The sequence below is a fragment of the Peromyscus californicus genome, unplaced genomic scaffold (assembly GCF_007827085.1).
Source record: "Peromyscus californicus insignis strain IS unplaced genomic scaffold, ASM782708v3 Scaffold_4__1_contigs__length_199733344, whole genome shotgun sequence".
Lineage (NCBI taxonomy): Eukaryota > Metazoa > Chordata > Mammalia > Rodentia > Cricetidae > Peromyscus > Peromyscus californicus.
This window is the reverse complement of record NW_026294562.1, coordinates 81,334,615-81,359,950: the sequence shown is the minus strand read 5'-3', so window position 1 is coordinate 81,359,950 and position 25,336 is coordinate 81,334,615. Positions and strand designations below refer to the sequence as shown.

The 25,336-nt window shown below is 42.0% G+C and overlaps 2 protein-coding genes across 2 annotated transcripts in view; one reads left to right on the top strand and one right to left on the bottom strand.

Moving 5' to 3' along the window:
• The window catches only part of Palb2 (partner and localizer of BRCA2), a 30,067-nt gene extending 24,323 nt beyond the window's left edge, over positions 1-5,744 (bottom strand). The window contains exons 1-4 of the mRNA XM_052761585.1: positions 5,566-5,744; positions 2,784-2,843; positions 2,203-2,296; positions 93-1,511 (exon numbers count right to left, since the gene is read on the bottom strand). Coding sequence (XP_052617545.1) covers positions 93-1,511; positions 2,203-2,296; positions 2,784-2,843; positions 5,566-5,613 — 1,621 coding nt within the window. The 5' untranslated portion in view covers positions 5,614-5,744. The remainder of the gene's footprint in view (positions 1-92; positions 1,512-2,202; positions 2,297-2,783; positions 2,844-5,565) is intronic.
• Positions 5,745-5,881: 137 nt separating this feature from the next.
• On the top strand, positions 5,882-25,218 carry Dctn5 (dynactin subunit 5). The gene is made up of 6 exons (XM_052761587.1): positions 5,882-6,048; positions 7,068-7,136; positions 8,433-8,551; positions 15,060-15,171; positions 20,357-20,459; positions 24,116-25,218. Exons 1-6 carry the CDS (start codon positions 6,001-6,003, stop codon positions 24,211-24,213), a joined length of 549 nt encoding a protein of 182 aa, XP_052617547.1. The 5' UTR covers positions 5,882-6,000; the 3' UTR covers positions 24,214-25,218.
• Positions 25,219-25,336: the final 118 nt, after the last annotated feature.

Here is a 25,336-nt window from a genome sequence, read left to right as displayed (position 1 = left end):
AGCATTTCCAAGTATCACATACACAGTGATGATTAGCTGACATATCAACCATCATCAAACACAACCCAATTTATAATCAACTTTCTTCTTACCGTGAATAATCACTTTTCCATTTGGACACTTATGCTTGGTGAATTTGCCCTTGGACGTGTTAACACCCAGTGTGCTGCAAGGAGGGAAAAGCAGCTGACAATGAGCCAGTGTGGAGACTCGGACTGATTTTCGTCTTCCTCTGTGTCCTCTACCAGGTAGCTGTGTAGTGGCTTTCCTGGATTGGCTGTCAGCCTCAGCAGGTCCTGGGGGAGAGCTGACCTCAGCTGACGAGATTAGTTCCTGAGAGGGACTTCCTGAGCTGGGCTGCCCTGTGCCTGTGTCCAACACACTACTTTCACTTTGGTCACTTTCTTCTCCGGAGAGGACTGCATTCTTAGTTGCTTTACTGTTATTTTTAAGCCCTTTCTTCTTGATACCCAAGTGACTTTGAATTACAGCTTCCAGAGCTATTTTCCTCTGACAGTCTGACATCCGACGGGTAGTTCTAACATAATATTCTGCAGGAAACAAAAGGCCTTCAAGCATTGTACAAGAATGTATTTGGCTTTCTGTGGAGGGAGGGGAAACTGCTGCTGGGCTGTTCTTAGACGGTCCTAGAATTTCATCTTCCTGAAGATTCTCATTTCTACCAACAACGTGACCTGATTTTAAAGACTTAAAGTTTTGGGTAGTACCTGCTGGCAAGTTACTGTGAGTGAGATCATTTAGAGAACATGAATTCCTTGCCTCTGAATTAGGACTTCCTGGCAGCTGATCACTGGCATTCACAGTTTTATTTACTACTGGGTTATCTGTAACTATAGTCATTTTTCTGCCTTGTGCCTCCAGGTTTATGGATGAAGCTGGGCCCTGAACAGTAATTCCGCAGTCACTGTTAGGAGGTATATGTTCAAGGTGTTGACTATGATTGCTGTCTGACACAGTACATGAAGGAACTGTAGTCTCCATGGAGACATTATTTCCTTTTACAAGTGTATCAATATCCTTTTCTGATTTGCCAGATGGTGAAATTAATAAACCCTCTCCATCAATTTCTGTATCAAGGGATGGAGGACCAGGAGGTTTAGACTTCAGACTTAAACGGCGCGTCTCTTCAGTTATTGGGGACCTAGGATTTTTGCTGCTGATTGCTTCCCGTGTCTTTTGTTGCTTGTCAGGGAGAGAATTAAGGTCAAGGAAAGACTCTCTCTCCTGTGAAACAGATGTCTTCTTCCACTGCTTCTTTGTTCTCCCAGGCAGTGCATCCTGCCCTTTCTTACCACCAGGGATGCTGATGCCATGCAAAAACTGCTCCTGGATGTCACCTGTTCTTTGTGTATATAACACTTCTTCTTGGCCATTTTTATGGTTAAAGGACTGAGGTTCAACATCAAGGATCACAGCGATGTTTTCTCCAGTTTCCTCATCAAGATGGTTGATTTGTAATGTGTCACAAGGAGAGCCTTCGTTTATAGGTTCTGAGGGGGAAAATATGTATATATGAGACTCAATAAGTCCACTCCCAGATAGTCACAAGAGAATCAAAAACAGACTCACACAGAAACACACACATAGCCATTCACGTAGCATTACCTTTACAGTTAAAAGGTGGCACTGGGCATGGCGGCCCATGCAATCCAAGCACTACTACTGAGACTGAAGCAGAAGGACTGCTTCATGAATATGAAACCAGCATAGGAAACATTGGCTATGTGGCAAGATGCCAATTAAAATATCATAACCAGAGCCGGTGGTGGCGCATGCCTTTAATCCCAGCACTCGGAAGACAGAGACAGGTGGATCTCTGTGAGTTCGAGGCCAACCTCATCTACAGAGTGAGTTCCAGGACAGGATCCAAAGCTACAGAGAAACCCTGTCTCGAAAAGCCAAAAGAAAAAACAACCCTAAAAATAAATTAAAAAATAACTAAGAGTTAAAAAGTCATTTTTCTAATACTAAAACATTGACTATAGTTGCTAAAATTTGAGGAGAAAAAGAGCAACTAAATAGACAATCCAACTTAAGACACAGGGTATCATTTGAATTGTGTAACATGAATTTTGTATTATTTAAGAAGTCTACTGCTTATTATCCATGGGCTGTGAAAAGATAACATCAGCCAGTTGGGGAATGAATACAAAGCAAGTGGAAGTGAACAGGCTAATTTACCAGAGCGGCTTAGCTGTGGGGAGGTTTCCTGATGGGGCACACAATCTTCTATTGCTTTCTCAGAGTTCTTAACCTTCTCAGCTCTTTTGGCACGCTAGAGAAAACAAAAGCAGCCCAAGAAATCAATTTTCCTTAAAGCTGTATTACTGTCAAGAACCTTTCTCCCCATTAGGTGTGACGGTACACACCTGTAATCCTAGCATAGCCAGAAGGCCAAGGCAGGATTGTAGGATTGTGGGTTTATTTATTTTTACTATATTTTAATTAGTGTGTGTGTGTGTGTGTGTGTGTGTGTGTGTGTGTGTGTGTGTGTGTGCGCATACACTCAAATACCCCTGTGCCTTAGCACTTTGGTGGAGATCAGAAGACAACTTCCCTTATACCACGTTGGTCCTGGGCATTGAGTTCACTTTGTTGAGCATGGCAGCGGGTGACTTTACCCTCTGAGCCACCTTGTGTGGCCCCAGGTTTATGCGTTTAAGTCCACAATGGCCTGTTTCAAAACCAAAAACCAAACCAAAATAACAAACTCTTTTACAGTTTGTGCAACACCTTAATTTGACAGAATATGATTCACTCACCTTAAGACGAGCAAGTGTCTTGCTGTATTCCTTTTTCAAAAATGCTAACTTTTCCTTCAACTAGAAGAAAAACATTAACAATTTTGAGCAGTGGAAAGGTGGAACCAGAGGAAAGGGATGTGGTACTCAGCAGGCCTGAGATGGCATATGGCAGTGTGTGGTGCTCAGCAGCATCCCTCAGCAAGACTCAGTACAGGGAAGGGCAGTTTCCCCAAATAGACCTTTCCATAGTTCCTACAAAGTATCAAGCTCTCTCAGGACCTTCCCATGATGGTTTTCTGTCACCTGGAGCAATTCATCCCTTTCACAATTCCTATGGATTCCTCAAGCCTCAGTTTGCAGGACTACTTCCCCAGGGTAGACTTCTAGGTTCTTGTTCAACCCCAGTTTAGACATTCTCTCATTCTTCTGCGCTCTTCTCAAAATTTACTACACCACACACTATACTGTCCATTTTCTTCTGTCTTCCCATCACTTTGAGAAACAGGGAGGGGCCCTTACCACAGTCAATCAACCAATAAATGCTTTTTATCTATTAATGGCGCAGGAACTTACAGTAGTAACCCCCCCTCGCACACCCCCTCCCCCAGTGATACACAGTGTCAGATATCTATCCCTGGTGCTTGAGGTACAAGGTGGTTAAGACAATTTACTTGTAGTAAGGGATGCAAATATGCAAGACAACAGATAAGATTTCACGTGGTAATAAATACTTAGATCAACCTGGGTGATATGAGCAACTAGCTCCCTGAAGGCACTACTTCAAGGAATGTAGTCTTGGAGGCATTTCTGAGGGTGACCAAATACACCCAGATCTGAAGGAAGGAACTAAGTTTGGGGAAATGGGGGATGTGTAGTTATTTAGGCAGCACAAGGAGGACAGCTTCATGGTGGAACGGGTTCACATATTTGAAGAGATGCTGCAGAAGAGAGCCAGTGAAAGAGGTGGGGCTGTCACTGCTGGGCTCCCAGCTAGGCTCATGGCTGGCATTCCACACAGCTTTTGTAAATAAATTGAACTGTATTATGCCAAGTTATTAGTCTCTCAAAGCTTAGATTCTTTGTCTCCTTGGCTTCTGTGGTTGGAAATATTCTCTCAGCAGCAAACCACCCTTATCTTTCTGCCCTTTAGGAACCTTTAAACTGGTATTCATCCTTCAATTGTTGGATTTCTACCCTTAGTGTATTCCTTTTAAAACAAAACAATGGGGCTGGAGATGTATTTCACTTGGCAGAGTGCTCACTTAGCATGTACAGAGCCCTGGCTTTAAGTCTCAGTACTGCATAAACCCAGTTCTGTGGTGAACACCTGTAATCCCAGCACTTGGGAGGTAGAGAGGATGATCAGGAGTCTAGGGCATCCTTAGCTACCCAGTAAGTACAAGAGGAGATTGGGATATGACACCCTGTCTTAAAATCAACAACAACCCCACAAACAAAAAAGCAGCAAAAAAATGCTACAACAAATGTTAACTTTTCTTAATTAATCACTTCCCCCTCAGTTTCCAGGGCGTTTTGTGGACTCTAGTACTTCTGCATTTAAGTCACCCCAGTCCCCATCCATTTTCAGTCACACAATAATAAAAATTGCTGATACTTTCATATGTGCTTCAGCTGGTTTTTTGCGACTTTAATGTCCATTAACTCGATTAGCACTCACAATAACCCTAACAGATAGATATAATCATCCTCATTTTATAGACTATATGTAAAATGAACACAGAATAAGCCGTTTCTCCAGAATACTGCAATTTATAACTGCTCCATTTAAACTCCCATAAGAAGGGCCTAGAGCAGCTGCTCTCAACTTGTGCATGGAGACCTCTGGGTGGTGGAACAGTCCTTTCACAGGGGCGGCCTAAGGCCACCGGAAAACACAGAGACTTACATTATGATCCATAACAGTAGCAAAATTACAGTTATGAAGTAGTAACGAAAAAATTTCATGGCTGGGGGTCACAACGACATGAAGAACTATATTAAAGCGTCGCAGCATTAGGAAGGTTGAGAACCACTGTCCTAGAGTCTGTGCTCTCAACCTCTGTTGTTGTCTTGTCCTCAATCTTATCAATATGTGGGACTTATCTTGTTTATTTGTAAATTATCTTTACCACCAATAGAAGGTAAGACAGGATGGGAAGACAAATTAATGTGAATTCCAATTTTGCACGGCAAGCACAAGAACTTGCAATCTTTAAGTCTTGCATAAGAGTAATATATTGAACCCTAAAGAAATGAGAGCACTTCCAAACTATAGCCTACTATATTAATTTACATGCACAAACATACATAATACCAATTCATTATATGTAGTATTTATATTAGTCTTCCTGTCGTCCTGTTCTAACATGGGTCTTAAACACGGAGGAAAACAGAAGTTGCAGAACCAACCAGAGCATAGATTATGAACACCTCCCTCTCCAAAATATACCTATTACTTTTGGAGGTCAAGACCCAATATACAAACACGAAAATATAAATACAAGAATGTTGAACGACTTACGTGAGTGGGCAGGGGTAGGGTGGGAGAGGCGGAGGGTGTCGGGGTGTGTGGGGGGCCTTTAGGTTTACCTACATTTAAAGTTTTACAACTAATATTTATGCAATGTCATTACAAGTTACGTGCTGTTAATTTGCATTTTAAGCTCCGCCACGTGAGCAGCGCGCTAGTCTCAATGACTTCTCCTAGCGGGTAGGTTGGAGGACACTGCCTCCCTCGGATTCAGGAACCTTGAGGTCCTGGGTTTAGAGCCCTGAGTCACCCTTCCCGCAACCCGGGCACCTTTTCCTTCTCCGCACAGCTGAGGGGCTTCCCGGGAGGCTCTTCCATCCGGATGGAAGCCGAACACAGGGAGCAGTCGTCGCCAGCCTCGGGCCTGTGGTCACGGGGACCCAGCCAGACCTTCCTGGGCCCAGAAGGATTCCCGGGAAGGAAGCAGGACCTAGCCTAGCCTCCGCGCGTGACTAGACAGGCCACTCGGATCCCGCGCGCTACCTACTCGGACCAATTAAAGCCGCCGCTCGCTCTGCGCATGCGCAGCTGGAGACCTCCGCGCGACGGCGTGGGGCTACCTAGAGGAGAGCCGAGCAGTCGATGAGAGTCGATGGGAGTCGAGGGCGCGGATAGCGGAAGTGGACAGGCAGCCGGAAGTAGCTGGACTCACAGTGGGCTTGAGCGACTGACAGGGTCCTGAGGCTCGAAGAGGAGGAGGCAGCCATGGAATTGGGCGAGCAGCTGTACAACAAGTCCGAGTACATCGAGACGGTGAGCGTGTGCAGACGTTGTTCCCCTGGCAGCCCAGCGGCCCCTGGAGGACAGGACGGCCGCTCCTCCTGTCCCTGCTTCATCCGCCCCTGCTCCCACAGTCTGTACCTTGGGGATGACGTACAGACGCTTCGTGTTTCCTCTGATTTTGTTATTTAGTCCGTGCATGCATGAATTAGGCTCTCTCCTCCTTCCCTCCGCTCGTCCGCCCCCATCCCTATCTCTTCCCTCTCTCTCTGTATGCGTGTGTGTGTGTGTGTGTGTGTGTGTGTGTGTGTGTATACGCGCGCGCGCGCGCACACACACACACACCTACTTTTCCTGTAGAGATAGTGTGTTCCGGAATACACAATACAGTCTATTCGTCCTGATATTAATTACAGTTTCAGGCTTCAGGCCCTTTTAAAAATAATATTTTACAGTATACTAACGTGCTAAAAAGTTGTTTCTAATCGTCAACTCATAACATTTGTAAAGTGCTGGAAACAAGCAAGTGCCACTGTTAGGGTTATTCATTTTTTTCTGTATGTCCTTACAACTCTGTGGTCATGGGAAAGTCATTTTCCTCATTTAGGGCTGTGAAACTGGAGTGTAGAACTGGGATTTGAATGCACATTGGTCAGTAGATACAAATCCTGAGTCCATTTCTTGAACTTTGAGTTCCTAGTCCACCCTTGCTCTTGTGAAATATTGGATTCAGTCCCTCTTACATGTTTTGGGGTACTAAGCACTATTATTATTAAGTTACACCCCCAGCCTTTCCACCCCCTCCTGCTCTCTCTCTTCCTTCTCTAGTTTGCTTTTGTGATGGAGTCTTACTTTGTAGTCCATACTAACCCCAAATTCATAATCATCATACTAGGGCTGGGACAGTAGGGGTGCAGTACTACACTCAGCTCTCATTCCATTTTAGACTGCACTCCATTTAAAGTAATTATCTCTGCAGTGAAAGCTTTCTTGATGGAAATGGTATCCCAGAAATCTCAGCTTTTTCACCTCGGATTTCTGTTCGCTTTTAGGCATCTGGGAACAAAGTTAGTCGCCAGTCTGTTTTGTGTGGCAGTCAGAACATCGTTCTCAATGGCAAGGTAAAGTACACAGGCGGCACCAGAGTGCATACCTTTGCTCATCACCATATTAGCAGGGTATATAAAATGGTACTGTGTCTCCAATTTGTTGTACATTTCCAGTTCTCTTTTCTTTGCTTTATTTTTTTTCTTCAAAGTGGATTTATTGAATGCATAAAAATGATCATTGTGGAGAAGCCAGGAAATTAGAAGGAGACCTATTAGGTGGGGAATAGAGACGTTTTAAGGAAGAAGGGAGGGGAGAGCAGTGTACCACATGAGATGTGGAAGAGGAGGGCACACTAGACGAAGGGGCACAGGGAGCTAGATGAAGGGAGGAGGGGAAGGGGAGGAATTTCATTTGAACAGAACGTGAACTCTTGTTTGTCATTTTCTTCAATATCCTATTTATATAGGATTTACATTAAATATTATGCATAAAAAAGTGTTGGAGTCGGGGGAGGAACAGAATCCTTTTGTGGCCAAACAAAATACAATGGCACATTTTTCTGCTGTGTTATATTGTGCCCAGGACTACTGGACACAAAACCTAAAGAGGCAATAAAATATTTTAAAATAGAAGTCAGGGGATGCTTGCCTGTCATCTCAGCACTTTGGCCGATGAAACAGGATGATTGCATCTCGTTTCAGGTTACCTTTGATTACGTAGTGAGCTCCAGATCATTCTGAGAGACATAATAAGAAAGACCCTGTCTCAAAACAAAGTAAATGGGGAATATATGACCAATGTATGCTGACATTGGTTATTACTGACTGAGCATACAGTCCTGTATTACCAGAACTTCTGACTTTTTTCAAAAGGATCTGGAAATGTGGTGGCACAGCCTGTGTGGAAGCAGATGGGACAGTCTCTGACCAAGTCTCCAAGGCTCGGAGGACTTCAGATGAATCTGAGTGACCCTAAACACGTAGTTCTCAACCTGTGGGTCGCAAATCAAATATTTACCTTGAGATTCATAACAGTATCAAATTAGGGCTATAAAGTAGCAACATAATAATTTTATGGTTGGGGGTCACCACAACATGAGGAACTGTATTGAAGGGTCACAGCATTAGGAAGGTTGAGAACCACTGCTCTAGACAGATATGTTACCTGGCCTACCATAAGCATTCTCTTCACTCAGTGAGTCATCAAGATCGTGGAGTGTTAAGATCAAAGCTTATGTTGTATTGCAGTCAATCCGAAGCCAGTTCTCCTTTCACCGTAGTTACCCCTCTTACAGAACATTTGATGGCGTGAGCCAATTGTTCCTTTTAGGCTACACCATTAATTTTTAAACGTGTTTTGCTTTATAGACCATTGTAATGAATGACTGTATCATCCGCGGAGATCTGGCAAATGTGAGAGTTGGACGGCACTGTGTTGTAAAAAGCCGTAGTGTCATAAGGCCACCATTCAAGAAATTCAGTAAAGGGTATGTGATTTAATTTCCTGTTTGCAGTCCCAAGCTCCATACTGTTCCTGGTGATACTGTACATGTCCATGTGTTTAGATGTGTAATGAGAAGGTCTATCCTGGTTGGTGGGGCTCTGAGTAAGTGTTCACAGTAATGAACACCACTCTGGGTGGTTGTAACCTTGTTCATAGCTGGTTGTCAGAAGTAGAATAATCCTTGTGAGAAACAGAGAAATAAAACATAAATAGTAAAGCATGAGTAAAAGGTGAAGGTGGATTTTCCTCTTGCATGTCATACCAGAATCAAATAATGCTAAGAAATTTAGATTTTTAATTTAAAATTGAAGAATTCTCAGAACTGATGTAGCCTGTAGTTTTTTAAACTATGAGTCATTACCATATATAGCCATTTCATAACTGAATGTGGAAGGCTGTGAAAAATTCGCCACAATGAAAGGTTTCTGAATATGCAACAACCAAAAATTAATTTCAAATGAAATGTATAATGAATCCAAAGTTTCTGGTAGTACTTGCCCATGGTGTATCATGTGATGTGACTGCAGCCTCAGTTTTGCACACAGCAGGGTGCATTGCACTGTGTAGGATGTCATACAAGCCACCCCAGTGAATGCCATCTGAAACACTTCTGCTCAGGTTTGAACTACTGTGTGTTATAAGTTCTACTGTCTTTACTGTACATACTAAGTGTCTTAGTCAGGGTTCCTATTGCTGCAATGAAACACCATGACCGAAAAGCAGGTTGGGAAGGAAAGGGTTTATTTGGCTTACACTTCTACTGCTGCTCATCACTGAAGGAAGTCAGGACAGGAACTCGACAGATCAGGATCCTGGAGGCAGGAGCTAATAATGCAGAGGCCATGGAGGGGCGCTGCTTCTGGCTTACTTCCCATGCCTTGCTCAGCTTGCTTTTTTTTTTTTTTTTTTTTTTTTTTTTTGGTTTTTCTAGACAGGGTTTCTCTGTGTAGCTTTGCACCTTTCCTGGATCTTGCTCTGTAGACCAGACTGGCCTTGAACTCACAGAGATCCGCCTGGCTCTGCCTCCCGAGTGCTGGAATTAAAGGCATGCGCCACCACTGCCCGGCCTCAGCCTGCTTTTTTATAGACTCCAGGACCACCAGCCCAGTGATGGCACTGCTCCCCATAGGCTGGGCCATCCGCATTGGTTACTAACTGAGAAAATGCCTTACAGCTGGATTTCATTGAGACGTTTCTTCAACTGAGGCTACTTCCTCTTTGATGACTAATTTGTGTCAAGTTAACATACAAAACTAGCCAGTACACTGTTTGCTGCTATTAGAGAAACATGATGATTTAATTACTGAAAATAAACTTTTAATATTTTCCTATGGTCATCCCTTAACATGTAAGTATAAATTAGTATATCTTTGGATTTTATATTAGAATGTTGGGTTTTGAGGCTGGAGAGATGGCTCAGCAGTTAAGAGTACTACTGCTTGCTGGGCGGTGGTGGCACACACCTTTAATCCCAGCACTCGGGAGGCAGAGCCAGGTGGATCTCTGTGAGTTCAAGGCCAGCCTGGGCTACCAAGTGAGTTCCAGGAAAGGTGCAAAGCTACACAGAGAAACCCTGTCTCGAAAAAACCAAAAAAAAAAAAAAAAAAAAAAGGGTACCACTCCTCTTGCAAAGGACCTGGGTGGCTTAAAGCTGCCTATTGTTCCAGTTCTAAGGGACTTTCTTCTGGCCTCCTTGGACTTTGGTATGCCTGTAGTGTACATAAACGCATGCAAACAAATACACATATAAACAAATCCTTTTTTCTTTTCTTTTCTTTTCTTTCTTTTTTTTTTTTTTTTTTTTTTGGTTTTTTAAAGACAGAGTTTCTCTGTGTAGTTTTGGTGCCTATCCTGGATCTCACTCTGTAGACTAGGCTGGCCTCAAACTCACAGAGATTAAACAAATATTTTTTTAAAAAGATTGTTGGGTTTTAAAAATTGCTGTTTGAGTTACTGACTTGAGTTTCATTAAAAGAAAAAAAATTGATCAATATATTTTGACTTGAGATTCAGACAGGTTTTTCCAGTAGTTCCTGAAATGGCTCTAAACATACCTGCCATTTTGTACTAAGTATTTATGCAAAGTAGCTTTCTCAGCATTGTTAATTATAAAATTAGAATATCAGTCAACTCTGAATAGCAGAGAAGATGCTCTGTTTTGCATTATCAGATACCCAGGAAAGACTTAATTCTTTATGTAAAAATAAATGAACACACCACAACATGCACATTTGTTTTTGTCTTTAATCATGGTAAGATTATATGTATACCAAAGTATTGTTTTAAAATAAATTTCTTTATGATTTATGAGATTAGACATATACAGACTGGTATGGCCATAGGCTCTTAATGATCAGTAAATATTTTTGTGTGTGTGTTTGTTTGAAGTAGGTCTAGTGTAGCTCAGACTGGCCTTGAACTCCCTAATTTTCTTTCCTCAACCACCTAAGTGCTGGACTATAGGTGTATGCTACCACACTCAGCTCGAACATTTCACTGGTAAACCTATTCTATATACTTACATATCTGGGTTCACATAAAAAAACAATTTCTTGGGTAAAGAGGTGTCAGGAATAGAAAAAGTTTAAGAGAGCTTGCTGTAGACTGTCATGTGATCAAGGAATTCATGTTGTACAAGAGGAAGAGACTTAAAATACTAGAAATTAACAAAGTTCATGTAAATCTTGAGTCTTGGAGAATAGATAGGATGACTGACAAAATATTCATGTAGAACAGGGCTGGAAAGAGTTAATGGGCAAACAGCTACTTTGTGTCTTACCTAGGCCACAGATTTCAAATATGGACAGGGTCTGCAGAGATGGCTCAGTGGTTAAGAGTGCTTACTGCTCTGTCAGAGGATCAGGTTCAGATCCCAGCATCCACATTAGGTGGCCTTTATCTCTGGCTCCAAGGAATCCACTGCTCTCTTCTGGCCTCTGTAGATACCCAGAAACACACACACACAAATAAAATAAATCTTTTTAACAAAAAACATGGCCTGATAAATGCTATTATAGAAACCTTGTCAGTAATATTTGAGGAATTGTAGAGAATAGAATGATGTTATATGTCTGAAGGAAGCCCAATAAATCCTATTCAGTCTTGACTTAAATATAATCTCCTCTCCCTGCCCCCAGACAGGCTTTCACTATGTAACTATGGCTGTCCTGGAATTCACAGAGATCTATGAGACCAGGCTGGCCTTGAGTGCACAGAGATCTGCCTTTCTGTGCCTGCCAAGTGCTGGGATTAAAGGTGTGAGCCACCACATCTGGCTGTTATTGTACGGATGTGGGTCCACATGGGTCCATGGACTGAAGACACAGAGCACCTTTAGGATATCTAGCCTTTCCAGCTGCAGGGGAGTCAGCCTTTTTGTAAGATCTGATCGACCCACACGGGCGTTTTGCAGCTTTTGTTCTACTTGAGCTAATTCCCTTTCCACCTCAGCTGTTAATTGTCTTGGACAGTTTAAATCTGAGCCGCCTTGTAAAATCTGAAACAAATGACTCAATTCTTGAGTAAACAAACCAGTGGTATGAGGTAGCCAACTAATATCACCCAATAATTTTTGAAAATCATTAAGAGTGTGCAACTGATCTCTCCTAATCTGTACCTTTTGTGGCTGAATTCTCTGTTTATTTAATTTATAACCTAAATAACTAAGAGAATCTCCTTTTTGTATTTTTTTCAGGAGAAATTTGAAATCGCCAATAGGGTAAAATTTTCTGTACCACATTTAACATTTTTTCTTTCTTTTTTTTTTTTTTTTTTAAATATTAATTTATTTATTATGTATACAGCATGTATGACTGCTGGCCAGAAGAGGGCACCAGATCTCATTACAGGTGGTTGTGAGCCACCATGTGGTTGCTGGGAATTGAACTCAGGACCTCTGGAAGAGCAGCCAGTGCTCTTAACATCTGAGCCATCTCTCCAGCCCCTTAACATTTTTTCTAAGATATCTGTATCAGAAGCAGCCAATAAAATATCATCCATATAATGATAGCTAATAGACTGAGGAAATTGTTTACATACCACTTCTAGCAGTTAATTTTTACAAAATATTGACATAAAATTGGACTACTTAACATTTCTTGTTTATCCTTTAGGCCCTGTACATTTAATCCACTCTGTTTTGCTTGAGATAAGGTTCCAATGCTTACAAATTGAGTGGAGACCTTTTGTAAAGGTCAACTGGGATTTTAAGATTTTTGAAAAATTATAGATACATCAACTTTAGTGTCTAGGAAGCCTGAAATTTGAATGCCATTTACTTGCAAGTTTAGATTTGGCCTCTTATCATTAATAACAATTTGTCAAAATACTTTCTTTTTAGTACCTTTAAAATCTTCTGTCTTAAAATTGGAGTTGCTTTGTCTTTAAAATTATAGGAGTAATAACAATTGAGCAACTTTACCCCCAGCATTTTTTTTTGCATAGTCCTTTTTATATAAGCCAACTATAAAAGCATTAAAAACAATCTCTATAGGAGATTGCCTCTAACAGGTAACTTTAGGCAACATTATGGAGCATTTTTATAAAGTTTTAAAAGGTGGATCTCTTTTTTTAATAGATTTCAAGCAACATGTTAATGCATCTTGTCAGTTATTAACAGTGTGGACCAAACAATCCACCTGCATTCCATTCAGCAGAAAAACAACTTCTGTAAGCTCTCACTCAGATAGAGATCATTTTCCATGAGCTTTTACCTTAGTAACCACATTCTCTAATAACGTAACAACTCATTCTGTTTCAAGTGTTCCATTTTCATAGAATTTACCTAAGAATTTCTAGAAAGCAACTTAAAGAGCAGAGCCAAATTTTTAATAATGATAAACAGTCAAGAGCGTATATAGTTTAAAATCATGAATTTTGTTCTTTTAGTTCATTTACTATGAAAATTAAACATTCATTTAGACAATAATTAGACAATCAAGAGAAGAGAACATCCTTTATACAATGGATAACTTATATCTCTGGAAATTTAAACAGCATTGACTCTGACCCCAATTGTTTTTTACTAGAAGTTGGCTTGTTAAAAGTGTTTTCTTTCTCCTATGAAGGGATCATTGATAATGAGTTATTCCCACTATTAGGGAAAAATAAAAAAAAATTTCCATGAAAGGACATTTAATATTGCATTATTCCCACTCTGAAGGAAAAAACAAGAAACATTTAAACCAATTTTAAGAAGACAAAATTCTAAGCTCTTGGCTTCTCTTGATTGTACACTCCTCATGCAACAAATCTGTTTTGCTTACATTCTATCCTCAGTTCCTAGCCGAGTCTGGCACACAGTAGGAATTCAGTAAATATGGTAGAGGGTTGAAGTTTAAGAATGATGAGTACTAAAATGATTTTTTTTTTTTAAGATCTGAAAATGGGGCTGGAGAGATGGCTCAGAGGTTAAGAACACTGACTGCTCTTCCAGAGGTCCTGAGTTCAATTCCCAGCAACCACATGGTGGCTCACAACCATCTGTAATGAGATCTAGTGCCCTCTTCTGGCCTGCAGGCATACATGCAAGCAGAACACTGTATACATAATAAATAAATCTTTAAAAAAAAAAAGATCTGAGAATGTAGAGCACTTGTTTAGCATAATACAGGCCCTAGGTTCAGTCTCAGCACTGCACGAACAGGGAGGGTGTAGTGGCACACAGCTCTAGTTCAGAGGCAGGAGGATCAAATATTCAAGGTCATCTGCTCCATAGCAAATTGAAGGCCAGGTTAGCTACATGAAACCTTGTTCTTTCCCCTAGCCCCCCCAGGTTTTTTGGTTTGGTTTTGTTTTGTTTTTGGTTGCTGCTGTTGTTCTGTTATGTGTTGAGCACCAAAACTGATAGCCTATGAACTTGTCAGTCCTGGAAACAGATTATTAAACATGTCTGTGAGCTTTGTCAAAGAAAGCAGGAATGGGTCAGTACCCACTCATTTTAATTTGCTTTGAAGATCCTGTCTTACCTTTTCTTTTTACAATCCAGTAATTCTGATTCTGAGTTATTAGCCTGATTCCTTGGTTTTAACATTTGGAATTTCAGTGACCTGAGGATTCTTTCCTTGCAAGGAGTAGTCCTATTAACATGACAAAAACTGAGGGTATGGTGCATCCCTGCAATCACTGCTCAGGAAGCTGAATCTGGAGTGTCAGATGTTTGAGGCCATCTTGGGCTATGTGACAAATTCTAGGTTAGCCTGGGCAACATAGAAAGAGTCTGTCTGTAAAGGTAGGACCTGGTGACAAATGCCTATAATCCCAGAGCTCGAGAGACAGAGGCAAGAGGATCTCAATGAGTTTGAGTCCAGCCTGCTCTACATATCAAGCTCTAGGATAGTCAGGACTACAAAGAGAGACCCTGTCTCAGAAAACAAAACAAAATAGTCTATCTGTAAATAAATAAATGTTGAGATTATGATCTGTAGTTCTGTAACCTTAACCCAAACTCCATCACCTTGACCTTTTCTTGTTTGTCTTCTTTTCCTTTTTAGTGTTGCATTCTTTCCTCTACATATTGGGGACCATGTCTTTATTGAGGAAGACTGTGTGGTCAACGCTGCTCAGATCGGTTCTTATGTTCACGTTGGGAAGAACTGTGTGATTGTAAGTACATGACTCACTCAACTAAGCAGCATCATTTCCTCTGTCTTCCTCTCTCCACCCCATCTGTGGGACTCTGTCCCTGTAACAGGGGGAGGAGGCATTTCCAGTTTCTTGAGGTTAGGTTTTCCTTTCTGGATTTGGAGTTATTTTTCCAAGCAGTAATAATAATGGCCAGTGGGCTAGGGATCTAGCTCACTGATAGAGTGTTTATGTAGCTTGTATGAGGCTCAGGATTTGATTCTTCAGCACTGCAAAGACACAAACACACACCCAAAATAAAACCAAGTAATAATGGCTAGCCTTTATTGAACCTTTTCCATATGATATTAAATATGGGGCTATACATATATGTATGGGGCTCCTGGGACTAAGAAGATAGCTCAGTTGGTAAAGCACCAATCATGCAAGAATGAGAACCTGAGTTTGATCCCTAGGACCCATGTAAATACCAGATGTGGTGTCACACTCTTATAACCCCAGCACTGGGGAGGCGGAAACAGGCGGACCCCTGGGTCTCAGGTCTGGCCAGCCAGCCTACTTGGTAAGCACCAGAGCAATGAGAGACCCTGTCTGCATATATTCTAACTGCAAAGGAATTCTTCAATATGTGTAGAGACAAAGTTTTTGTTCAGTTTCATGTTAAAGAAAGGGAATGATAAAAATTTGATCTTAAATAGAAGAAAGAGTGGTTATTAAAGGAAGAATAGAAGGAAATTGAATATGGGCGCTGTAGAAGACGTTCTAGTAGAGAGACCACGGTTCACAGCTTACTGTATACTGCTGAGCCTGGAGAAGGCATTTGAAGGCTCCAAACATGAAGTGATGAGACAGTCAAAATCCCACTTGCCTTGATTGATCGCCACATGTTATGTACTGAAATATCATACTATATATCGTAAATAACTTACAAATACAACGGTTATTTACATCCTGGTTAATTACAGACTACTGTCAGAAACTGAACCCAGGGCCTTGTGTATGCCAGGCATACATTCTGTCCTGAGCTACATTTCTAACACTTAAAACTTTTTTTTTTTTTAATTTTTTTTTTTTTTTTTGGTTTTTCGAGACAGGGTTTCTCTGTGTAGCTTTGCGCCTTTCCTGGAACTCACTTGGTAGTCCAGGCTGGCCTCGAACTCACAGAGATCTGCCTGGCTCTGCCTCCCGAGTACTGGGATTAAAGGCGTGCGCCACCACCGCCCGGCTTTTTTTAAATTTTAAGACAGAGACTGGCTAAGTTGCTTGGACTCACCTGAACTTGGTGTGGCCTAGACTGGCCTTAAACTTGTGCCACTTCTGCCCCAGCCTTCCAAGGAGCTGGGCTATAGACCTGCACCACCATTCCTGGCTAGATACTCTGCTTTTTGTACCTCTTTTCAGAATATCACTTAATGACCTCTTCACTGTTCAGTGTGAGCAGTACTTGTTAACCCTTGACACATTTTAAAGTCTTTTAGAACTATAGACTCTCAGAGCTAAAGCCTAACTGCCTCCATGGCACATAGACTTTCCTAGAGTGTCCCATGTGATAGTCTAGTGACAGCTTTCTGTGTGAAGGTATAAATCAGAATTGTCGTAATGCCAGAAGGAAAAGCTTAGCGATCAATATCCTAGGCATTACAGTGCTGTCAGCTTTATGCTTGTTACTGGATTGGTGGCATTGCTGTTGGTTTGGCTTTATAGCCTGCTTTCTAGGTGAAGAAACCAAGGCTCAGTGATGTTAATTTGGCTTGCTAAAATAATCCAGGTTGCTGTAACATGAGCTGCATAGCCACAGTTCCTGATTCCTTCTTAGAGGAAGAATGAAGAAGCCTTTTACCATATCCTTAGCTATTCCCAATCCACGCATGTCTTAAAACTATCGACATTCACCAGGTGGCGGTGCACACCTTTAATCCCAGTACTCAGGAGGCAGAGCCAGGCGAATCTCTGTGAGTTCGAGGCCAGCCTGATCTACAGAGCGAGATCCAGGATAGGTACCAAAACTACACAGAGAAACACTGTCTCGAAAAATAAAAAACAAAACACAACAAAAAACTATTGGCATTCTTCGTGTTGCTATGAATTAATCCCTATACTCAGAATGTTCCTGAAATGTAGTTAATCTATTTCTCTAAGCAGTCAGGATCTAAGTGAGTGGGATGGCCAGCTAGTGGACAAAGCGGACTGCAGGCTGTACAGTGGCTGGCAGTAAGTAGTGAGAAGACTCCTCCCACTGTTTTTTCCCTAGGGCCATCTGTCCACGGACCCCAGCATGGGATCGCGTCATGCCTTACTTAGCACATCCTGTTCCCATGAGCTTAGTCCTGGGATTAGGAGTGTAGGCATGAGATGACCTCATGAGATAACTCAGGTAGGCCTGAGTGTAGGCCTTAGAGATAACATCACCTTGTTCACCAGGGGAGATCGACAGTTGATACCTTTGGAAGTACCATAGCTAATTCGTGAATGAGCACTTCCTCGGAAGAACGAAGATCCTTACTTAGAGCCAGCCTACTTCAGAGTCACACACCAACTGTTGCCAGTCTTCTTGTGCATCCAGCTGGAGGCAGCTTAACCGTTTATGAAACTCAGACCCTGCAGAAGCTTTTCTTTTTCTTTCTTTCTTTTTTTTTTTAATTTAGCTGGGTGTGGTGGTGTTTGCCTTTAATCCCAGTACTGGGGGAGAGGAGGTGGGTAGAGACAGGTGGATCTCTGGGAGTTTGAGGCCAGCCTGGTCTACAAAGCAAGTTCCAGGACAGTCAGGGCTGTTATACAGAGAAACCCTCTCTCTAAAAACCATATATATATTTTATGTGTGTGGGTATTTTGTCTGCATGTCTATTTATGCATTGCATGCCTCCTAGGTGACTGCAGAGGTCAGAAGAGGATGCAAGATTTGCTAGAACTAGAGTTTCAGACTGTTGTGAACCACCTGTGGGTGCTGGGAATCAAATCTGGGTCCTTTGGCAGAGAATCCAGTGCTCTTAACAATTGAGCCATCTCTGTAGCTCCCTGGGTTTTGTTTTTGTTTTGAGACAGGGTCTTGTTAGTAGCTGGCCTGGAACTCTGTAGACCAGGCTGACCTGGAACTTACAGAGACCAGCTTGCTTGTGCTTCCTGAGTGCTGAGATTAAAGTAGAAGCTTTTTTAAAAATTCATTTAGGGAAGTTAGAGATATGGCTCAGCAGTTAAGAGCACTGGCTGTTTACATTTCTACATTCTCAGCCAGATATTTTTCATCAGATTGTCTAATCTCATTTCTCCTATCTGTGTTTTACTACCCAGATGTTTATCAAATTTTTTTTATCAGGACACAGGCGAACTTTCAAGCCCTAGTAAACTCAGCTTGAAGGAGCTGACTTAGTGGGTAGTGTTTTCTGTGTAAGGCAAATGATCTGAGATTGTTCCCAGCACCCATATAAAAGTTGGGTATAGTGGCACATGCCTGTAACCCCAGTGCTGGAGAAAGGTGGAGTCAGTGCTGGGGGCTCACTGGTCAGGTAGTCTAGCTAGAACATTAAGTTCTAGGCTCAGTGAAAGGTCCTGCCTCAAAAAATAAGGTTGAAAATTACTACTTTCCTGATTAAAAAACAAACAAACAAACAACTTGTGACCTCCACATGGTTATGCATGGATGAGCACTCTCACACACACAATTTAAAAAAATAGTTAATAAAGAGTGAAACTTTGAGCTGGGCAGTGTTGGCACGGGCTTTTAATCCCAGCACTTGGGAGGCAGAGGCAGGCGGACCTCAGTGTTCGAGGTCAGACTGGTCTACAGAGTGGGTTCCAGGACAGCCAGGGCCACACAGAGAAACCCTGTCTTAAACAAAGCAAAACAAACAACAAAAAAAGAGTAAACTTTGCTCTGCTCGGGTGAGTAACCTAAGGCATGGGTTTAAACAGTGTGTATAGCTTTTCCCTTAACCTAACAAATGAGTTTTCCCATGCCATATCGCTCACCTTTAAAATGCTGTGGATTATGGAAGAATTAAAAAAATGGTAACACTGTATAAAGTTAAACATAAGGTTTAGTCCAAATATTCAAATAGCTATCTCCTGTGGAAAAACAAATTGACTAATAACTTCTACTCAAGAAAATTTGTCAGGGCCCGGTGGTGGTGGTGGTGGTGGTGGTGGTGGTGCACGCCTTTAATCCCAATACTTAGGAGGCAGAGGCAGGTGGATCTCTGTGAGTTTGAAGCCAACCTGGTCTACAAATAGAATTCCAGGACAGGGCTGTTACACAGAGAAACCTTGTCTCGAAAAATAAAAAAAATAAGAAAGAAAATTTGTCCAGAGAACAGACAAGTAGTCCTTAACCTGGCAGGTGCCCAACCAGATGTATTAGATTAGCTAGTATAAACTGAGAGTCCAGAAGTAGATCCTAATTTCATGCCCACGTGATCCAAAGGTTCATCTGATACCATGAAAACAAGCCTTCATCCCTTTTCTCCTTCCTCTGGAGGTTACTTCCTGGCAAGGATAAGATGCTGTTGGCATCCATCCTGTCTTCTGGGAACTCTACTGGAAAAGTGCTTCATTTCCCTGTCGTCCCAGCAGAAACCCAAGGTTGAGGTTCATTAGACTAAGTTGGCTCATATGCCACTTCCTCAAACCAGTCACTGGTCAAGCATGGAGTCTATGTGTGAGCTAGAAGTAAAGCATGTGGACTAAGATGGGGGTGGGTAGTGCCCAGTGCAAAAAGATTTCTGTAACCAGAAGACAAGGCAGCAAAACAACAGAGAAAAATGGAACTCTCACAAGTCAAAGGTTTGCCTAATGTCTAATGCTTAAGACAACCTGTACTATCTGGAGCATACAACCCTCCCTCGTGTGTACCTATGCATACACACACTCACCCTTTACTCCTTGTCAGATTCTACTTAAAGTATGTAATTTCAACCAAACACCCTGTCATTGTCCTTGGCTCCCTTGCTATTACAAGATACCGTGAATGCTTGGGTGTGGCGGTGCTCGGCATTAATCCTAGCACTCTGGAGGTAGAGGCAGACAGATCTCTGTGTTCGAGGCCAGCCTGGTCTATATAGCAAATTCCAGGCCAAGTAGGGCTACAATAATGAGACACTGTCATAAAAATACAATGAATAGAGAAAATATAGAACAGCCTTCCACACAGAATACTAAACAAGCTTTACTTCCATGTCTTGCTCAATTCCTATTAATAAGATTTTAATTTCAGGGGCGCCGGTGTGTCTTGAAAGACTGCTGCAAAATTCTTGACAATACAGTATTACCTCCAGAAACTGTGGTCCCACCATTCACCGTCTTCTCAGGCTGCCCAGGTAATGTTGATGTCAATGTCTGTTTCAGCCTCCTTCAAACTCTTTTCCATTACTAAAGTAATCCATGTGACTTCTAACTCTGATATGTGATTTAGCAACAAAACACCTAGAAAAGTCATATAAATAAGTTGCTTTTGGTACAGGTAGTATTTGTTTTTTTGTGATGGGGTCTCACTATGTAGCCTTGGCCGGTCTGGAATTCACTATGTAGACTAGGCTGCCCTTGAACTCAAAGAGATCTGCCTGCATGTGCCTTCTGATGCTGAGATAAAAGGCGTGCATCACCACACCCAGTGAACAAGCTGTGTTTGGAATGAATAACTGGATTTACAAGGAAAAAAGGAAATTATCAGAAACAAAAAGGAAATGAAACGCAAGCTAGAAGACAGCAGGTGTTAAATGCTGACCTCATAGTAGAGTGATTTAAAATGTGGTACCTGTGGGATAGGAGAAAGCCTTAGATCCACACATGGCAGAGAGATTCTCAAATACCTTTCAAGGGTTTCCCCTCAAGAAGGTTGCTATAGGGACTGGAGAGGTGGCTCAGTGGTTAAGAGCACTGGATGCTCTTCCACAGGACCTGGGTTCAATTCCCAGCACTCACATGGCAGCTCAACTTTAACTCCAGTTCCAGGGGATTCACCTACCTTTTCTAGCCTCTGCAATCTCCAGGCACACACAAGGTAAACAGACGTACATTCAGGCAAAACACCCATACACATAAAAATAAATAAATAACATTGAAGAAAAAAGGGTTGCTATGGAACAAATCTGCCATCAGCACATGGTAAGGACAAAGAAGCATTTCTTTCTTGGCCTGGGCTCTGACTGGACAAAGGGGAAATAAAAAAAAATCTCTTCAGAGATACGTGTGCCTCATCTTTTTAACTTATTCAAGTTCCTTAGTACTAACTTCTTATGGTCATGGAACATTAATGTCAGAAGACAAGGAACCATCCTGGTATTTCAGGTGGAAATCATAATGACTACTTTTGAAAAGGCCAGCTGCATGGGACCATCCAGGTCTCTGTATATGAGGGAACTGAGACTGGAAGGTGCGCGTCTCCAGTGTCAAAGACCCCTCATTTAGAGCCCAAAGCTTCTTGTACCATGACGGGGTGTTTCTTTTGAGTAGTTTCAAAAATAAATGCCAGGCATTAGGGTGCTTTATTGGCACATCCATCTTTGAATTCAGACATGTGGGCTTGCAGGGAATCTGACACATTTGTGAGAGCTACATGAGATAAAATTGAGCCTGGAGCAAAAAGAAATGGAAAGCAGGATAAACCCTGATCAAAAGCCACGAGCGCTGATGCTACTGTAGACAGGCAGATAATGCACTAATTGAAGTCATAGCCCATCATGGCTGCTGGACATGGCACTGGAAGCTTGAAAGCTGATGTTTAAGGAACAGCTACAAATGGGAATTTTATTGGGTATCTCTGAATTTTAAAATTGTCTAATTATTACTGTGATTAAAGATTAAATACTGTGAAGTTTAAGGGCTAGAGAGACGGCTAAGCTGTTAAGAGTACTTGTTTCTCTTGCAGAGGATCTGGGTTTGATTCTAAGCACCCACATAACTCACAGCCATCCATAAATCCACTTCCAGGGGATCCAAAGCCCTCTTCTGACTTCTTGGGCACCAGGCATGCACATGGTACACAAACATACATGCAGGCAAAATATCCATACACATTAAAAAAAATTTGAGCCAGTTGTGGTAGCACGTGTCTTTAGTTCCAACACTCAGGAGGCAGAGGCAGGCAGATCTCTATGAGTTTGGGGCCAGCCTGGTCTACATGGTGAGTTCCAGGACAGCCAGGACTACATAAAAACCCTGGCTCAAACAAACAAAACAAAACAAAAATACTGTGAAGTTTAAACATATTTGTAGGCCTAACATGCACTTTTTAATTATAGAGTGTCTATGAGAATTTTATGAGTTTTTTTTGTTTTTTATTTGTTTTATATATACTTAATACATTTTGTATAAATGTATGAAATATGTGCACTTATATGTTTGAATGGAAAATATAGGTATTTGAAACGGCACCTATATAAATGAAATCAAGCTATTAACTCTGTACTGTTCAGAAACTATCAGTTATTTAGCAATATACCTTGGGCAGCTTTTCAGGTGGTATATAGAGAACTATATCATTCCTCTCAAGGGTTACAGGTTTCACACACTGCATAGGTAGATTTAACACAAAGCATTGAATTAGTCCCATAGTATAATGGGTCATTAGCATTTAGTTGTACCTGGGCACTATTAGAAACTTCTTTCTTGACACTCTTTTACATGTATTATGCAATTGGGCAGTTATCTCTGGCATACATTCTTAGAAGCCGACTTATGGACCACAGGATATGAATGTTGAAAACTTTGCTGGCTATTTTTATTTTATGTGTATGTGTCTTTGCCTGCATATATCTATGCATAACATACATACAGCACCCAGGCCTGGAGTTACAGGTGGTTGTTAGCTGCCATGTGGGTACTGGGACCTAAACTTGGACTTCTGCAAGAACAGTCAATGTTCTTAGCTGCCAAGCTGCATCTCTCTAGCCCTTTGCTAGCTATTTTTAAAGTGTCCCTCAAAACATCTGCATGATAGGGCTGGAGAGATGGCTGATCAGTTAAGAGCACTGGCTATTCTTCCAGAGGACCCAAGTTCAATTCCCAGCACCCACATGGCAGCTCACAATTGTCTGTAACTCCAGTTCCAGGGGATCTAACACTCTTACACAGAAGGATGTATGCAAAACACCAATGCACATCAAAACAAAACAAAAAAACTACAGGGTAAGTTCAAGGACATCACTGAGGAACCCTCTCAAACCAAAAAAACAAACAAACAAACAAAATCTGCGTGAGTGGAGATGGTAGCACAGAGTACTACCACTGTTTCAGAAACTGTTTTTTCTTTTTGTTGTCGTTTTTCTAGGCAGGGTTTCCCTGTATAGCCCTGGCTATCCTGGAACTCATTGTGTAGACCAGGCTGGCCTTGAACTCAGAGATCTGCCTGCCTCTGCCTCCTCAGTGCTAGGACTAAAGGTGTGTGCCACCACTCCCGGTTTAGGAGTGAAATTTTTTTTTTTTTTTTTTGTCAGCACATCCTTAAAGTATATAGGTTGATTTAATTCTGTAAGGAGTGAAATTTTTAACCATGCTTGTTCCATCATGGACTGTTTGTTGTCCTCCTTTGATTCAACTGCACCTAGTATCGTTGCTTTGGTTTTATTGTGCTGGACTGAGTTTCACTGTAGGAACGCAGGACAGTTCTTGCCTCAGGGATAAGGGTAAGACTGGCTCAGTGGGGCTCACAGTGGAATCCTGGGGGTGGAAACCCTTTTGTGGAATGATGCTCAGAGCAGTCCCCTGTGCCTTTTCTCTTTTTTATCTTGTAAGCGTGTTCTGACCTCCTCCCCCTGGAATTTGTTTCTTCATTTGGAGAGCTGTAGTGTGTGTTTCCCAAACACAAACTCAGACCTTTCAGAAGATGTCAGTAGCCAACAGTCTTATCAGTCTGAAGATGAAGGGCCTCACGGTTAGATCCTCACAGTAGATCTCAGAAATTGTAAGCTTTTCACAAAGGGTAGGGCTACAGACCTCCTGGTTCCCTTGCTTGACCTGGTCTCTCTTTCCCCAGGACTCTTCTCAGGGGAGCTCCCAGAGTGCACACAGGAGCTGATGATTGATGTCACCAAGAGCTACTACCAGAAGTTTCTGCCCCTAACACAAGTCTAATCTCTGCTTTATATATTGAATTCTTTTGAACTCTACTAGGATGAACTTGGAGATAAAGTGAGTGGTCAGTAACTACAAGAGCTACCATGTTTTTGATGACTTCTACTCTCCTTGATTTTTTTTTTTAATTTAGAATTTTTCAATACTCGAAGGCTCTGAGCATTTAAGAATTTAATAAGAAGGCTGGAGAGATAGCTCTGTGGTTAAAAGTACTGGCTGCTCTTCCAGAGGACCCATGTTCAGTTCCCAGCACCCACATGGCACCTTCAATCATCTATAATTCCAGTGATCTGATGGGTCTGGCCTGGGTACCAGATATACATGTGGTATAGACATATATGCAGCCAAACATCCCTTCACATAAAATAATGAACTTTTTTTTAAAGAAGATAATTTTAACAAGGGAACATCTGGAGGAGTTGTCTTTACCTGCTGTGTTTTCACCTAATCTGTCTATAGTCACTGTACCATTGTCGGAGGAGGGCAGAAAGGTCTGTTCCCAACACTCCAGCCCTGTGGTCCTGCAGATGGCTGGAACCTGGCTGGCATGGGCCTGCAGAGCAATAGCACCCTCCCTGCATGGGGTCACATGGCCCAGGTATTGCTCACAACCATGTCCTACCCCCACTGCACACCACCCACACAGATGACATTCAGCTATCCTGCTGTTAACACAGGACCAGTGGCCACAATTTCTCGTACCCTGTGGAAAGTGTTAGTGATTTCAGAGCCCGGGTTTCTATTGGCTGTTACAGTATGGGGGAAAGAGATGGGCTGCGTGACACATACCTGTCTTCCTAGCACCTGTGATGTAGAGGCAGGAGGAGTAAGAGCTACATAGTGAGCTCACATTTGTCTGGTGTGCTCCATGAGACCCTGCTTCAAAACCACGAAAACAAATCAGTAAAAGAAAAAAAAATGCAAAGAGCAGGTGGTAGCTGTTGTTCTTCATTTCAGAGAGACCTTAGCTGTCTTAAGGTGTTAATAAAAGATATAAATATCCTGTTTTAGGCTCGTTTATTTACAGAGGGGAAACCAATACTGCAGATTTTGCTTCTGCAGAGTTCCAGGTTTAGGTCTTGGGTGTGGACAGCTTAGTCAGGTCATTCCTTGTCTCAAGATT

What these genes read in the sequence shown, in the direction of transcription:
- Dctn5 (XM_052761587.1), top strand. Translation starts at nt 6,001, where the DNA reads ATGGAATTGGGCGAGCAGCTGTACAACAAGTCCGAGTACATCGAGACG. An exon ending in TTGGGAAGAACTGTGTGATT is followed by an intron (nt 15,172 to 20,356) that starts GTAAGTACATGA and finishes TTTTAATTTCAG; the next exon opens with GGGCGCCGGTGTGTCTTGAA. An exon ending in CGTCTTCTCAGGCTGCCCAG is followed by an intron (nt 20,460 to 24,115) that starts GTAATGTTGATG and finishes CTCTTTCCCCAG; the next exon opens with GACTCTTCTCAGGGGAGCTC.